Here is a 15183-nt window from a genome sequence, read left to right as displayed (position 1 = left end):
GTGGAGCGGCTGGGCCCGTGAGCCATGGCCGCTGAGCCTGTGCGTCCGGAGCCTGTGTGTCCGGAGCCTGTGCTCCACAACGGGAGAGGCCACAACAGTGAGAGGCCCGCGTACAGCGCAAAAAAAAAAAAAAAAAAAAATGAGTAGAATGTGGTCAGTGCCATCAGAGGCATATAGTCAATCCAGTCCCATTTGTACACAGGCAGAGTCTCTCTAAGCCAAACTCTGGCTTAAAAACACTGCTTGGTTACACAGCATCATTCTGGGACTAGAGCTTCTTCATTATTGCTGAATTTTAGCATTGAGCAGTGGTGGGAGTACTTAGAGATCATTTAGTCCTTACATAGTTGTAATAATTTAATGAATACAAAGCCCCACACAAATAGTAAGTACTGTGACAAATAGTAAGTACTCAATATATGTTAGTTAAACCTGAATATCATATACAATTGGTGAAAGAGACCCAGCAACATGAAATGACTTGTCTGGTGCCATACATGTAGTTAGTGGTCGAATCTGGCTTAGAGTTTAGGTCTCATTATTCCTAGCTCATGTTTATTCATATCTTCTGCCTTGAAAGTGGCATGACATAAAACAGAGGCTAACTCAATTAATCAACAGTTACTTATTACCCGCTGGGTGCTGGCACTCTGCTGAACTCTGGTGAGTACACAGGAACCTTACCAAAGGTGGGAGGGAGTCCGGGAAGGGAGCAGGTTACAGCAAGGGCATCAGCCTATCTGGAGCAGAGAGCTATTAAGTTAGGATGCTATCAAATAAGCAGGGTGGGGCGAAGTGGAACACTGGGAAACGGAGGCCTGCCCTAAGTCACTAGTTCTGTGTATTTCCTTTAAGCGTCAGCCTTTTGAGAGAACCTAGTGTGGCATAAAGAATATAGTCATTGTGGGGGGCTTCCCTGGTGGCACAGTGGTTGAGAGTCCGCCTGCCAATGCAGGGGACACGGGTTCGTGCCCCGGTCCGGGAAGATCCCACATGCGGCAGAGCGGCTGGGCCCGTGAGCCATGGGCGCTGAGCCTGCGCGTCCGGAGCCTGTGCTCCGCAACGGGAGAGGCCACAACAGTGAGAGGCCCGCATAGTTATTGGAATTAGCCCTCCTGGGTTTGAATGCTGGTTTTTATGACACTCTGCTCAAAACCATCAGTGGCCTCACATTTCTTTAAAATTCGAAGTCCTTGCTCTAGTTTACAAGGCCCTATGTAATCTGGCTCCCCTCTCTCTCTTACCTCTCTTTTGCTCCCTCTAGGCCTCCTGTGCCTCCATCACAACAAGTGCTCTTGCCTTGGGGATTTTGTGCTTAATGCTCTCTGCTAGAGAGCTCCCCCAGAAATTTCGCATGGCTTGATCTTTCACTTCATTTGGGTCTCTGCTCTGTGTCACCTTATCAGAGAACTCTTCTCTGACCGCCCCGTGTAAACTAGTACCCCCTCCCTACCAGCCTTTAACTGAATTTATTTTTCTTTATAGCACTTATCACCACCTGATATATGCTTATTATCTCTTTTCCTTAAAATGTAAGCTTCTCGAGAGCAGTATCTTCTAGAGCATATAACAGTGTAGAGTAGGTATTGTAAATGAATGAATTAATGAGTTTTGTAACACTCAGTGTGAGCCTCAGTGTGCCCATCTGTAATAATGCTTATTTAATAAGATAATACTTATCAAGTGTGAAGGAAACACACTTCTGTGTTTCCTCCACTGTCAATACTTCTGACACCAGATGTGTGGATTTACCACACACCAAGCAATTATCATATTCTCTGGACTTCAGTTGGGTGTCCTCCAATTTAACTCAATTCTGACACTACCTGGAGTTAGCATCAGACTCCACAAATTAAGGACTTAGTCCCACAAGACTCCCCCCACCCCACCCCCTTCAGATGCCAATTGTAAGTCCAAGTTCTTATCTGTGCTTCTGACCAGTGAGCCATATTGGAGGTTCCCATGAGCCCCTCCTCAGGTTCAGCTAGTTTGCTAGCCCAGCTCACATAACTCAGAAAAACATTTACTTACAGATTACTGGTTTATTATAAAAGGATATAATTCAGGAGCAGCCAGATAGAAGAGATGCATAGGGCAAGGTATGTGGGAAGAGCTCAGAACTTCCATGCTCTCTCTGAGCGCTGACACCCTCCCCGCATCTCTGCGCCACGCCCCCCCCACCCCCCACCCCCCACCTTTCCAGAGGTTGATGGGTGGAACTGAAAGTTCCAACCTGATAATCACTTGATCTTTCTGGTGACTAACCCCACCCAACCTAAGCCTATCAGGAGCCCTACCCTAAGTCACTTCAATAGGTAAACTCAGTATGCTCCAAAGGAACCCTTTATGAATAACAAAAGACACTACTATCACTATCACTCTGGAAATTCCAAGGGTTTTAGGAGCTTTATGCCAAGAACTGGGGACAAAGACCAAATATATTTTTTATTATACCACATCAAGTATGTAGCCCAGTGTCTGGCACATGGTGAATGCTCAGTAAATGCTAACATCTGTCCTCTTTCTTAAATTATTTGTTTGGCCACCCAGTAGATAGCTTTGACTCTGATTCCCATTTGACTTAGGTAAGAAGGACATTATACATCTTAGTGATGAAAAATGATTATTTATATCTTACATAGTGTTTTTTTTTAGCAGAATGCAGTATTTTATAGTGCTTACATTTTCCAATGGAACCAATAAGCTAAAACCCCTCATTTAATAGAATAGATATATTTTAGGAAAGTTTGTCAAAAGGCAACTTTTTAATCAAGTGAATTCTATATTTCTATTGTAAAAGTGGAGTTATAGTTTTACTTAAAAAATGGCCTCAAAATAAGATAAAATCATAATTTGAAGTGTTAAAAACCAATATATTCTTGACTTTGCAAAATTTTGCTTTGTTACACCCATGATGACACAGGGATTTGGGCTAGGGAGTGTTGACCTAAAACAGAGACTGCCAGATATTTCTCCGGCAAAGAGGGGTTTATTCACGATCAGCAGAGAGTTGCAGTTTGGGGTCTGCAATCATGGCTAGCCAAGTGGAATCCCCCTCCTGGCAAGGGAAGGGGAAAAGGAAGTTGGGAGGGGTATAGCAAACAAAGAGTCCATGGCTTTTCATTGGCTGAGAGGAGTCTTCTTCATAGCAGTTGGGCTTGGCTGTTGTGGCAGGGTGTGCGAGCTCCCCCTTCTGGTCTCCCAACTCTGTTTAACTGAAGTTTCTGTTTATTAATTTTTTACAGGAGAAATAACTTGTACATGCTGCTAAGGACTAAGTTGTTCAGTTTCTACTTAGGAGAAGAGTCACTCAGCAATCACCTGAAAGATTTTGCTTAATTATTGTTTCTTAACAGACTTAGAGGCTATTAACACATCTGTGTTTTTTTAAGGTAACTGGTACTTAATAAACTTCGGCTTGCCTTTTTACTACCCTTGGTGACCGAATAAGGGCCAAGGTTATGACTCTGACCCCCAAATTTTGTTATTTAAGAAGCATCTTATCATAAGAAGCAATTAATTTTTATTTATTAATTTAAAAAATATTTATTTATTTTGGTTGTGCTGGGTCTTAGTTGCGGCAGGTGGGCTCCTTAGTTGCAGCTCACGGGCTCCTTAATTGTGGCACGTGGGCTCCTTAGTTGCGGCAGGTGGACTCCTTAGTTGTGGCACGTGGGCTCCTTAGTTCTGGTGTGCAAACTCTTAGTTGCGGCATGCATGTGGGATCTAGTTCCCTGACCAGGGATCGAACCTGGGTCCCCTGCATTGGGAACACAGAGCCTTAACCCCTGTGCCACCAGGGAAGTCCCAGGAACAATTAATTTTTAAAATTTAAAATTCTAATAAGTGCAATTTCGTTTTCATTGGACATTGAAGCTTTGTTTATGTATTGTTCCTATGAGATGTATACAAATGATACAGTATACAGCGGTTTCCTCATCTTCTTCCACTAAGCCAGTCATTTAGCAGTCTGGTGTTTCACAGGTGAAACTTGGGCATTAATCCTGAGAGGGTAGGAAAGGCCCTCACAAAGGACATTGTCTTTTGGCTAGAGGAGCCATATATTACCTATTGTGTTATAGTATCTCTTGAAGTTCTAGTGAAACTTAAAGATAATTAATTGTGTTTCCCCTGGGCAAAAAGTACTCTATTGTTGTGTTCTGTATTCCAGCTACTTGCAATAGAAGACAGGGAATGCTCTTAAAATGCAAGCGTGTAAACAAACAAAAAAGTCGTACAATAAAATTCCAAGCTCTGCAAATGAATGAATGAATGAATGAATCTCCCTCGTCCTCCCTGCCAACCAGAAAAAGAAAATAGAAAGCAGGACATGGGAAATCAGGGGCTCTGTTCCTGTTGCAGAAGTCAGTGAGGGACAAGGGTGTTCAGATTCCCAGGCAGGCTGGTGTTTCTCCTTATTGAGAGACAATCCATTCCTCTGCTTTCCTAGTCCAGGACTAGGGGCTTAAACATCTAGGATTCAAACATGACCATTCCAGATCTTAGCACAATATCTAGGTAGAGTAATCTGAACAAAACGATACACTGTTTGTCTACAGACAGCGTAGTTAAAATATAGGCATTGCAGTCTGATGTACCTGGGATTGATTTTTTTGCCCTGCTACTTTTTGTGTGCCCTTATATAAGATATTTAACTTCTTTAAATATATTTCCTCATCTGCACAGTGGAGATACATCTACTTCAGACTGTTGCTATGAAAATTAATAAGATTATGTATACAAAGCTCCTAATATAGTACTTGGCACATAGAGGTGCTCAGTTAGTGGTAACTTAATAATAAGTGTACATTGTCTTTCCAAAAATGTTTGCCGTATAAAATATTGTGTATGAGTGAATTTAAATTTTTATTGTTGTGAATTGATATTTGGTATCAAGGCCATTCCAAAAGTGATGAACATTTTAACCAGTGTCATGGGAAATCTGGCAAAATGTGGGAGTTCTTTGGGAGTGATGAACAAAACCACCACCCTCTACTTAGTGGCACAGTTACTCTAGAGGAGAAAGGCGGACCTTATAAGTAGCTTTAGACGGGAATATATATGCCAAGGTCTTGATCATAGCATGCTTTCTATTAGTTGTATGTACTTATTCAGGATGTGGAGAGAGACCAGTGATCTGAGAATTAGGATGCTCGTGATGAATGTATTTTTCTTTTTTAAAAAAATTTATTTATTTTATTTATTTATTTTTGGCTGTGTTGGGTCTTCATTGCTGAGCGGGGGCTACTCTTCGTTGCGGTGCACAGGCTTCTCATTGCGGTGGCTTCTCTTGTTGTGGAACACGGGCTCTAGACGCGTGGGCTTCAGTAGTTGTGGCTCACGGGCTCTAGAGCACAGGCTCAGTAGTTGTGGCGCACAGGCTTAGTTGCTCCGCGGCATGTGGGATCTTCCTGGACCAGGGCTCGAACCCGTGTCTGCTGCATTGGCAGGTGGGTTCTTAACCACTGCGCCACCAGGGAAGCCCTGTGTTTTTCTTTTCAATAAATCTTTTTTTCTTCTCTCCCCAGCTGCTCAGATAAAGAATTTGATGAGCCAACTAGGAACTAAGCAAGATTCAAGCAAGCTACAGGAAAATCTGTGAGTAGCTTCCTAACAAGGTTGGGATTTGTGAGGACCTTTTGGGGACACACTTAATACCCTTGCTGCCTGGCAGCTGAGGTTTCAGGCCTGTGAAATCAGAATGAGAGGCAGTGGGATATGAGGTCATAGCTGGATCTAGAAGGGGAGCAACAAAATATATCAATGGGTTGTGATCTCCGTTGCCTCGCAGAGTCCTTGAACGCTGCTTCTTTTCTCCCTTGGGCAGTTTAGCAGAACAATTTAGGGAAGCAGAGAGGGAATCCTTACCACTCTTAAACTACATTCTGCCTAAATGAGCTTCCTTGTTGGCAGAGGCCTCCTGATGATCTACAGCGCTCGTCTAATCGGGTTGGATTTCCAACTGTCTATCATATTAGAAAAATGTATTCAGAATGACCCGAGGAGAGTCTGAGGGAGAGAATAGTGGAATAGATTCTTTTTATTATGTCCTTCTTGACTCCATCTCTGCTTTTAGAAGTTCAAGTTTTCATCTTTAACACGCACTGAACAATATTCTTTGTTTCCTGTCCTAGACATTGTGAAGTGAGAGAATGACTTACTACTTTGAGCTTTTTCCAGGGAGATGTGAGATAGCTCTGGGTATGTTAGTACTGTCTGCGATGCTCAGGCTTCTGATTGACTTCCCTCTTGGGGTTGTTTTGTTTGTTTGTTTGTTTTGTCTCCCTCTTGGTTTTGATTCCCTTGTTTTATTTATTTATTTATTTTATTTTTTTTATCTTGGAGGCCCCTTTGCAGTGAAAAAAACATTAGTAATTAATGGTGTGGTTTCCCTGTCCTCCCTTAAACCCTTTGTAGAAATGGCCAGATAGTAGAGGAAACCATGAGTAAAGGAGCCTTTTTTGTATTTCTGCTACCTTTCAATCCCACTTAATATAGCACACATTCTTCCCTCTTTAATTTCCTTCCCCCTCTGCTCGTTACATTTTTTTACACAGTATAGGGCTTCTTTGTTTTGGAGGGAAGAGCCAGAAAGTCAGGCCTAAGGGACAGGTAGGGAGCCAAGGATAAAGCTGAAAAAGCATGAGTTTTAAGCAAGAGCGTGGGAGTAGATCTTTGGAGGTTGTTCCCTAGGGTGGAAGCTGTGCTTCTAATGCACATTTCGTCCAACCTCCAGTGCCTGGATTCTGTCACTAGTCAGTGGACTGTGACAGACAGTACCCATGCAGAACTCCTGGGCAAATCAATACGACAGTTTTGAGAGAGCGTTCAGTGTGTTAAAACTCTTAGATTGAGGTGTGGGGGCAGTTGCTCTTCTTCTATCAAAACTGCTGAGAATGCTTTTCCTTCCTCCCCGAGGAGTTAAAATACCCAGTCAGCAGGTTTCATTGAGGCAGGTTCTTTCTACTCAGTAACATGAAGACGACTTGAGGTGAGTATGACTGGGTAGTATTTCCGGAATTTTGTTGTGAACCTGGGCATCTAGGAACCCATTTCTTCAAGTGCCCTTTCATTCCCTGCGTTGTGAGACACTCTGAGAACGAACTGATACCAACAGCTCTCAAGAAGTGAGAATATCCTAAAACATATCTTTTCTCTCTTAGGCAACAGTTACAACACTCTACAAATCAGCTTGCCAAGGAAACAAATGAATTACTGAAGGAATTAGGGTCCTTGCCCCTTCCTTTATCTACTTCAGAACAGGTTGGTATTTTGTGGGGTTTTGGCTTGTTTTTTAATAAGAAAGGACTTTGTTTTTGTGGAGAGGCAGTGTGTGAAACAAAAATAACTTGGCCTTTGGTTCTAGATAGACCTTCTCTGAACCTCAGTTTCCTTATTCATAAAATGGATAAGTGTCTTTTGTGACAACAGAAAGAACATATGCACCGGATCTTGCAAAGTGCCTAGCATTTAGTAGGTACTCAATATGGGTAGTGGCTGCTGTTATTAGTAATAATATATTAGTAAAATGGGTTTAACTGGAGAAGAATGTCCATGTTTGCATCTTCTTGGGGTTTGACCTGCAGCTTTATGCTTTCAGGCTTGATCCTAGTTTTCTTGTATCCTGTATGTATAAATTTCAAGCAGACGTCTTTTATATTTTGTAGTCACTTTCATGTCGCATCATGAATCATTTATAGGTCTCAGGTTGAGGAAATGCTCAGGGAAATAGATTCCTCTATTTAAGTCATTTTCTTCAGTGGCCATTTAAATCCTTTAAAAACACACAATTTTTACTGGAATTCATTGTTCCCTTGATATGCGTGCCTTTTCTTCAGACGTTCCTGAAGTCAGATGTGCCCCCTCCACTGTGGCTTGACTTTTTAATCTATTATTCATGGTCTGCCTCAAATCCTCTCTCTTCCAGGGCAAAAACCTTCTTCATCTATCTTAGCCTATTATGATTCTATTTTGCTTTTAGTTTCTGTACCACTCATGGGAGCACTTAACTTACATTTCTTTTTATTATTGAATTTTTTTAAATGATGGTATCCTATCTCTGATGGCTCTAAAGATGAAGCCTACCACCTCCCTATCCCGGGTTGTCTGTGCATTGTGACTATTGGAACATAAAACAATTTTAGTGTGTTGTGATCATCATTTATAAAAATGAAACAAAGTAGAAATATCAGAGTGTGTAACCATGTAATAAGGGTAAATACTGTTAATGAAACTTTCATACATATGTATATATATGGTGCTAGGTCAAGATGTCACATTCTTATTCTGTGTCTCCATCAAAAAAGTTTGAAAATCATCAGTTTAACCCATTCCTGGCAAGTCATTTAATGAAGTATACGGTTCAGCCTTTGGAGTTTTGGCATCCCCTTGCACAAAAGAAAAGAACCAAAACTAGGTGCTTTTGTCATCCTGCTACAAAGTAGTAACCTTAATGTAATCACCCTTTGACTATCCACATGTGTTGTTTGTTTTGTTACTCATCCTGATATTTCACCTATGGACCAGTTCCCCCTTGCCATTCATTGTCTCAAATTGTTCCCAAATCACCCCTTTCCTCCCCCCAGCTGTGCACTTAGGGAATACACACTTGCAGATAATTTTAGCAGTAATAAAAAGGGAGTCTAAGAGTCTGATGTAAACAGACTATTGAAAGTACTTAAGTGTTAAATAGTAGCCTAAGCAAAATGTAAAGTTCAATCTGCTTAAAAATAAACCTAACGTATTCCAAAATCAAATAGAATTTAGTTTTGGATTATGCATGCTCTTGTTCCCTTACGTTATCTTGGATCATTAAGAACATGAAATAAATCTACAGACATATTCTCTCTGGTGAAATACAGATCCTTGATTCCCTTCCTCCTATTGTGCTGAATATTCTTTTCCCTTTCAATTGTTTCTTTATCTACTTAATGTGAGCCCTGTCACCCATCTTTTTGTTACTGGACTATCAAACCATACATCCTACTCTCACATTTTCTCATACCTACGTGCTGTCATCAGTAATCTCCTAGTTGCTAAAGCCAGTGGCCTTTTTTGAGTTTATTCACTTTTCTTTGTTTCATTTGATCCTCTTGCCCATCCTGTCTTCACTGAAACTTTCTTCTTTCCATGATCTCTGTAGTAAAGCCTACAAAGTAGTTTTCATGTCTCCCAACTCTGATGATCCCTTTCTGGCCTATTTTCTCTTACCCCAGGTTGAGTCTCAGCCTCCTTCTCTGACTTTATATCTTCGTAGAAGTGGGTGTGCCCCAAGGCTCTGCCATTGATCCTGTAATTTTATTACTCTATGCTTTCTCCCTCAGGAGTCTTTTCTACTGTACTTTTATGAGCTTCCTGTCACCTTTATGAACGTGATCCCCAGATCTTTTTCAAGCCCTAGCCCCTAAACCTCTAAGTATTTGGCCCATATTGCCAATTCCTGCTCTAACATCTCCTCCTGAATATGCTGCCTTCATCTAAAATTTAATGTGTTGTCTTATACTGAATTCCTCCTGTTTCACCCAAACCCCTTGACTAAGCTGATTAACAATGCTTATTGTCATAAAAAAGTTTGTGCCTTTTGACCTAATGTTCCCACTCCTGCAAATGTGTTTGCGTTCTAAGAAAAGGAAACCAACTATGTACTCCGGAGCCAAATTTCCTGGATTTAAATTCTACCCCTGCCATTTACTCTGTGATCATAGGCAAATTGCTTAACCTCTCTGTGCCTCATTTGTCTGATCTGTAAAATAGGTACTATAATAGTACCTAATTTATAGGTTGATGTATGGATTAAATGAGTTATTATATAAGGTACTTATAACAGTACTGGTACATGATAAGCACTGTATAAATATTAGCTGTTACAATGGGGCTCACTTTAGCTTTATTTATAATGGTTAAAAGTGGAACAGTCTAGAAGGAATGTTTACCTAAAATTTACTAGATCAACTTGATGGAGTATTATATAACAAAGACCATAATTGTGAAGAGTATGGTAACATGGAAAATGTTAATGATATACTTAAAAGATAGTACTTTTGTATAGTGAGATTGGGGAGTGATGGGTTTTTTCCCCCTATTGTTATAATGTTTATGTAAAAATTAAAATCCAAGAAAAGGGATAAAAAGTCCCTTATCTAAATTTGCTTTTCAGTATTACCATCACTCTCCCAGGCGTGAAATTTGAGTCATCCCTTGACTTTATACCCCTTTCCCCACAGCCAGTCACATAATATTCCTTAGATTCATTTCTTTGTGTTCCCATTACTGATACCACGTCTTCCTAACCTTAAATCTAGATTATTGCAGTCATCTTTTTGACTTGTTTCTTTTTCCCATTCCATCACCATCACGGACTAATTTTTCTAAGTTATCATTTTGTACCCATCATGTTCTCCACACAGAAATCTTCGTTGCTCTTTGTTCTGTAGAGGTTGAATCCCAAACTCATTATCTTGGCATTTAAAACCTGCCGTGGCCACCCCCTTTCCTCCTTTTCCAATTTTATCTGTTAGCTATGCTCATGAAAAAGCCTTTGGTTCAAGCCAAACTATCTTTTTCTAGATCCTCTGCAAATTTCTGCCACCATGCCTTTGCTCACACTGTTGCCTTGCCTGGATTCGCCTTACCCCTTCTCTCTGCTCTTCATGCCTTACTCTTCCTTCGGTGCCCACCTCCTCTGGAGGCCTTTTGATCACTTAGATTCTTCCTGATCATACATGCCTCTGTATAATGTGTACAGTACTCTGTATAGTACTAATTGAATATAGCAATTATTTGTATTGATTTGTTATTTGTATATCTAAATTCTTTATCTCCAAATAGATGATAAGCTGTTTGAGGTCAGGGGTGACTTTTTACTTCTGTGTTCTCAGCACCCAGCAAGTGCTCTCAGTATGTGTTTTTTGAGACGTAGCATCAGTAAGCTTAGTAAAGGTAGCTTGTAACTCTACAAAGTAGTTTTCAGGTTCTCAAAGATTTTGAACCTCACTACAGTGTGAAGGAAAATGATGGTTTTCAGGTAAGCTGTGAACTCAGTATAGATGAATACAGTTTTAACATTTTAGCAAGAAAACAATCTCTGTTGGGTATTCTGCTTTTAGATTCTCCTGGGAGCTAACATTTTGAATTGTGGCTCGCTCTGAGATTCCCTTACCAGGTAAATGATACCCAATTCCCAGGTTTGTCAGAATGAAAGAAGGAAAACTCTGACTTGGCCTATAGTATTAACCAGGGATTTGAGTTAGAAAAGGACAAATTTATTAATTTAAGGAAGAGCCTATTTCATAGTAATTTTCCTAGTTGGAACTCTTTAGGAGGTATAATTTTGCTTTTAATGGGAATTAAAACCAAATGATTCTGGGCTAATGTGAAATTTCAAGTTCTTATTTAATTTCCTTAGCGCCAGCAGAAACTTCAGAAGGAACGTCTCATGAATGACTTCTCTGCAGCCTTAAACAATTTCCAGGCTGTGCAGAGAAGGGTATCTGAAAAGGAAAAGGAGAGTATTGCCAGAGCAAGAGCTGGATCTCGTCTTTCTGTAAGTTTATTTCCAAAAGAAGACCTTTGCAAATTTCAGGATGTTCTTTCCTAAGTTTTTAAAAAATTTTTGACCATTTTCTTTGCTTACTATCCCTCCAAATAATAAACATAGACATTAGCTGCTGTGAAAATGTCAGATTGGTTTACCCTTTGTTTAAAAAAAAAAAATGTACATATGGTCACTTTGTACACTAGACCAGAAAAGAATGTGCCCAAAGATTTACAAAAGTGACAGGTAGAATTGTGTGTCATTTTCTTTTTCCTTTTTTCTTGTCATGTTGATCTTATGTTAAAAACTTAAAAAAAGAAAAAAGAATACATCTGTTTCCTAGAATATCGCAGGCTAGGTTATTTGGACTAGCCTTCTCTTTGAAAAGAATTAACAAATACTAGATTTTAACAACCCAATTTCTTAAAAATATTAAGAGTCATGAAAATATTAAGGTCAAAGTCTAAGAGAAGGTGTGAACCCATAGACATAAGCAGAGCACTGAAACTGCTTTTCCACTGAGTACATTTACTGAGGGCCAACTTAGATTCAGTTTCGATGTCCTCATGGCATGAAGGGGGACAAAAGTCAAAGCTAAGAATCCATGCATGGTGGATAATCTAAAAGAAGGTGCTCCTCAAATTAAACTGGGCCCTAAAAAATGAAAAGTAAGCCCTCCTTTCCCCTAGCAGACTGCAAAAAAGATCGCATTAGCACTGAGGATGGCAGGAGGGAGGGGAAATCCAGACAGTAAGTTGTACCACAAAGTAACCTTCAGGCAGATTTACTGCCCAAATTCTACCTGAATGGTCCAAAAGCCTAAAGCTTCAAGTAGTCCTGGTCTGGTTGAGTACCTACGTGCCAGACAGAAGCAAATACAAATCCTTTCTGTTTAGAGGCCTTTATCCTAGCCCTAAAAGAATACCCTCAAATAAGTTTTGAAGTGTAATGAGCAGCCCAGGGTACACAAATAAACAAATAACCCCGGACAAAAACTAGTAGAAACAAAAGTGAGGTGAAATAGACCTATAAAGACTTAATGTATTAGAATTATAAGATAACTATACTTATTGGGTTTAAAGAAATAGAAGATCTTGAACACATCTGCAGGAAGAAGGAAACTACAAAAAGCTTTGTAAAGAGTCAAAAGATTTTCTAGAATTGAAAAATATAATGTGGAAATTAAAAACTTAACGGGTATGTGGTTTAACTAGAAAATAGGTTAGAAAATATTATCCAGCATGTAGCAAGAGGGTTAAGAAGTTAAATAGGGAAGAAAGGTTATGAGAAATGGAGACTGAAGTAAAAGGATCTAAAATAGTTTTTTTTTTAAATAAATAAATTTATTTATTTATATTTGGCTGCGTTGGGTCTTTGTTGCACGCGGGCTTTCTCTAGTTGTGGCGAGTGGGGGCTACTCATTGTGGTGTGCGGGCTTCTCATTGTGGTGGCTTCTCTTGTTGCGGGCTCTAGGCACATGGGCTTCAGTAGTTATGGCACACGGGCTCCGTAGTTGTGGCTCGCAGGCTCTAGAGCGCAGGCTCAGTAGTTGTGGCGAACGGGCTTAGTTGCTCCGTGGCATGTGGGATCTTACTGGACCAGGGCTCGAACCCGTGTCCCCTGCACTGGCAGGCGGATTCTTAACCACTGTGCCACCAGGGAAGTCCCTATAATAGTTTTAATTAGAGTTACAGAATGAGGGTAGAGCAGACATGGATCAGAAGTCATATTTGAAGAGAGAATGGCTGGTAATATTTCAGAACTGATGAAAGTCACTAATCTACAGTTTCAAGAACCCCAACAAATCCCAAGAAGGATAAATTTAAAAACTCTAATTCTAGGTGTATCAAAGAGAAACTTCAGAACACCAAAGACAAAGAGAAAATCATAAAAATAGCCCGGGAGGGCTTCCCTGGTGGCACAGTGGTTGAGAGTCCGCCTGCCGACGCAGGGGACACGGGTTCGTGCCCCGGTCCAGGAAGATCCCACATGCCGCGGAGCGGCTGGGCCTGTAAGCCATGGCTGCTGAGCCTGCGCATCCGGAGCTTGTGCTCCACAACGGGAGAGGCCACAACAGTAAGAGGCCCACGTACCGCAAAAAAAAAAAAAAAAAGCCAGGGAAACAATAGAATATCTTCAAAGGTGCAATAGTTAGACTTCTCAACAGCAACACTTGAAGCCAGTAGAGTGTTGTCTTTAATGTTATGAAGGACGATAACTGCCTCCCTAGGATTCTAAACCCAGTGAAAATAGATAACCAGAATGAGGGCTAATTAAAGACGTTTTCAGTCAAAAGAGAGTTTGCTATCAGCACACCTTACTTAAGAACATTCTAAAGAATGAACTTCAGGCAGAAGGAAGGTGATCCCAGATAGTAAGCCTGAAAAGCAGAAAGGAGTAAGAATAAAGAAAGTGGTAAATATGTGAAAAGACAAATCACAAACAGGGAGAAGATACTGCTATTTGTACAACTGACAAAAGACTGGTATCGAGAATATATAAAGAATTCTCAGGAATCAATATGAGCAAGACACAACCCAACAGAACAATAGTTTCTTAAACTTTTTGATTTCAGGGCCCCATTATACTCTTAAAAATTATTAAGGACCCCAAAGAGCTTTTGCTTGTATGAATGATATCTATTGATATATATTGTATTAGAAATTAAAACTGAGTTTTTAAAATGTTTATTATTTCATTTACAAATAATAATAAACCCATTACATACTAACATAAAAATGTAAATGAGATTTTAATTAATACTACTTTTCCAAAACAATAAAAAAAGTTTTAATGAGAAGAGTGGCATTGTTTTCATTTTTGCAAATCTTTTTAATATCTGGCTTGACAGAAGGAAGCTAGATATTCATACCTGCTTCTGTATTCAGTCTGTTATGATATGTTGTTTTGGTTGAGGTATCTGAAGAAAATCCAGCCTCACAGAGGTAAGTAACTGGAAAAGGAAGGAATATTTTAATTAACCTCTTCAGATCATTGTTGATATTTTTCCTTGATACTACATCAAAACTTAGTTGCATTGTGGAATCGAAAACCATTGTCAATGACTTGTTCATACTCTGATGCATTAAAATCTTGGTCTGTCTTATGCTTTTATTGGATCTTTTATCCGTGCATGATTTTTATAACATCATGTATTTATCATTTGGAAAATATTGGTTCCCTGACTTATGCAGGTCTTCTAAATGTTGATATATTTCATTTTACAATATCAAAAAATCATGTATTATCTTCAGCTTGACCAGAAAAGTCTTTAAATATTGAGAATCTCTCAAGTTCACAAGCAGTAGATACAAGTTTTCCAGAATTCTTTTTTTTTCTATTTGAAAGCTAGATTTTTATCACTGGCAACAAACACTGTGCATTATTTTCCTTGAGGTGACAGGCTCACATTGTTTATCTTGAAGACCTTGTCTTTTGAATACCCATCTGAGTAACCATAGATTGTTAGTTATTCTTTTATATATATCATATATAATATATGTTTGTGTATACATATATATGTGTATATATGCGTATATGTATATACACAAATTGTATTAAAAGTTTATATATTTTAAAAGTTTTATATATAAGTATAAACTATATTGAATAAGTAAAAATGCTATTCCCTAAAAAAAGTAGCTAGTTCA

General features: G+C 39.6%; 1 protein-coding gene across 1 annotated transcript in view; it reads left to right on the top strand.

Moving 5' to 3' along the window:
• Positions 1–15183, top strand: part of STX12 (syntaxin 12) — a 34364-nt gene that overhangs the window by 7968 nt on the left and 11213 nt on the right. The window contains exons 2-4 of the mRNA XM_029229933.1: positions 5529–5598; positions 7164–7263; positions 11405–11542. Coding sequence (XP_029085766.1) covers positions 5529–5598; positions 7164–7263; positions 11405–11542 — 308 coding nt within the window. The remainder of the gene's footprint in view (positions 1–5528; positions 5599–7163; positions 7264–11404; positions 11543–15183) is intronic.

This window comes from Monodon monoceros, unplaced genomic scaffold (genome assembly GCF_005190385.1).
Source record: "Monodon monoceros isolate NGI ecotype Baffin Bay Population unplaced genomic scaffold, NGI_Narwhal_1 Super_Scaffold_18, whole genome shotgun sequence".
Taxonomy (NCBI): Eukaryota; Metazoa; Chordata; class Mammalia; order Artiodactyla; family Monodontidae; genus Monodon; species Monodon monoceros.
This window is presented reverse-complemented; position numbering and strand designations above follow the sequence as displayed.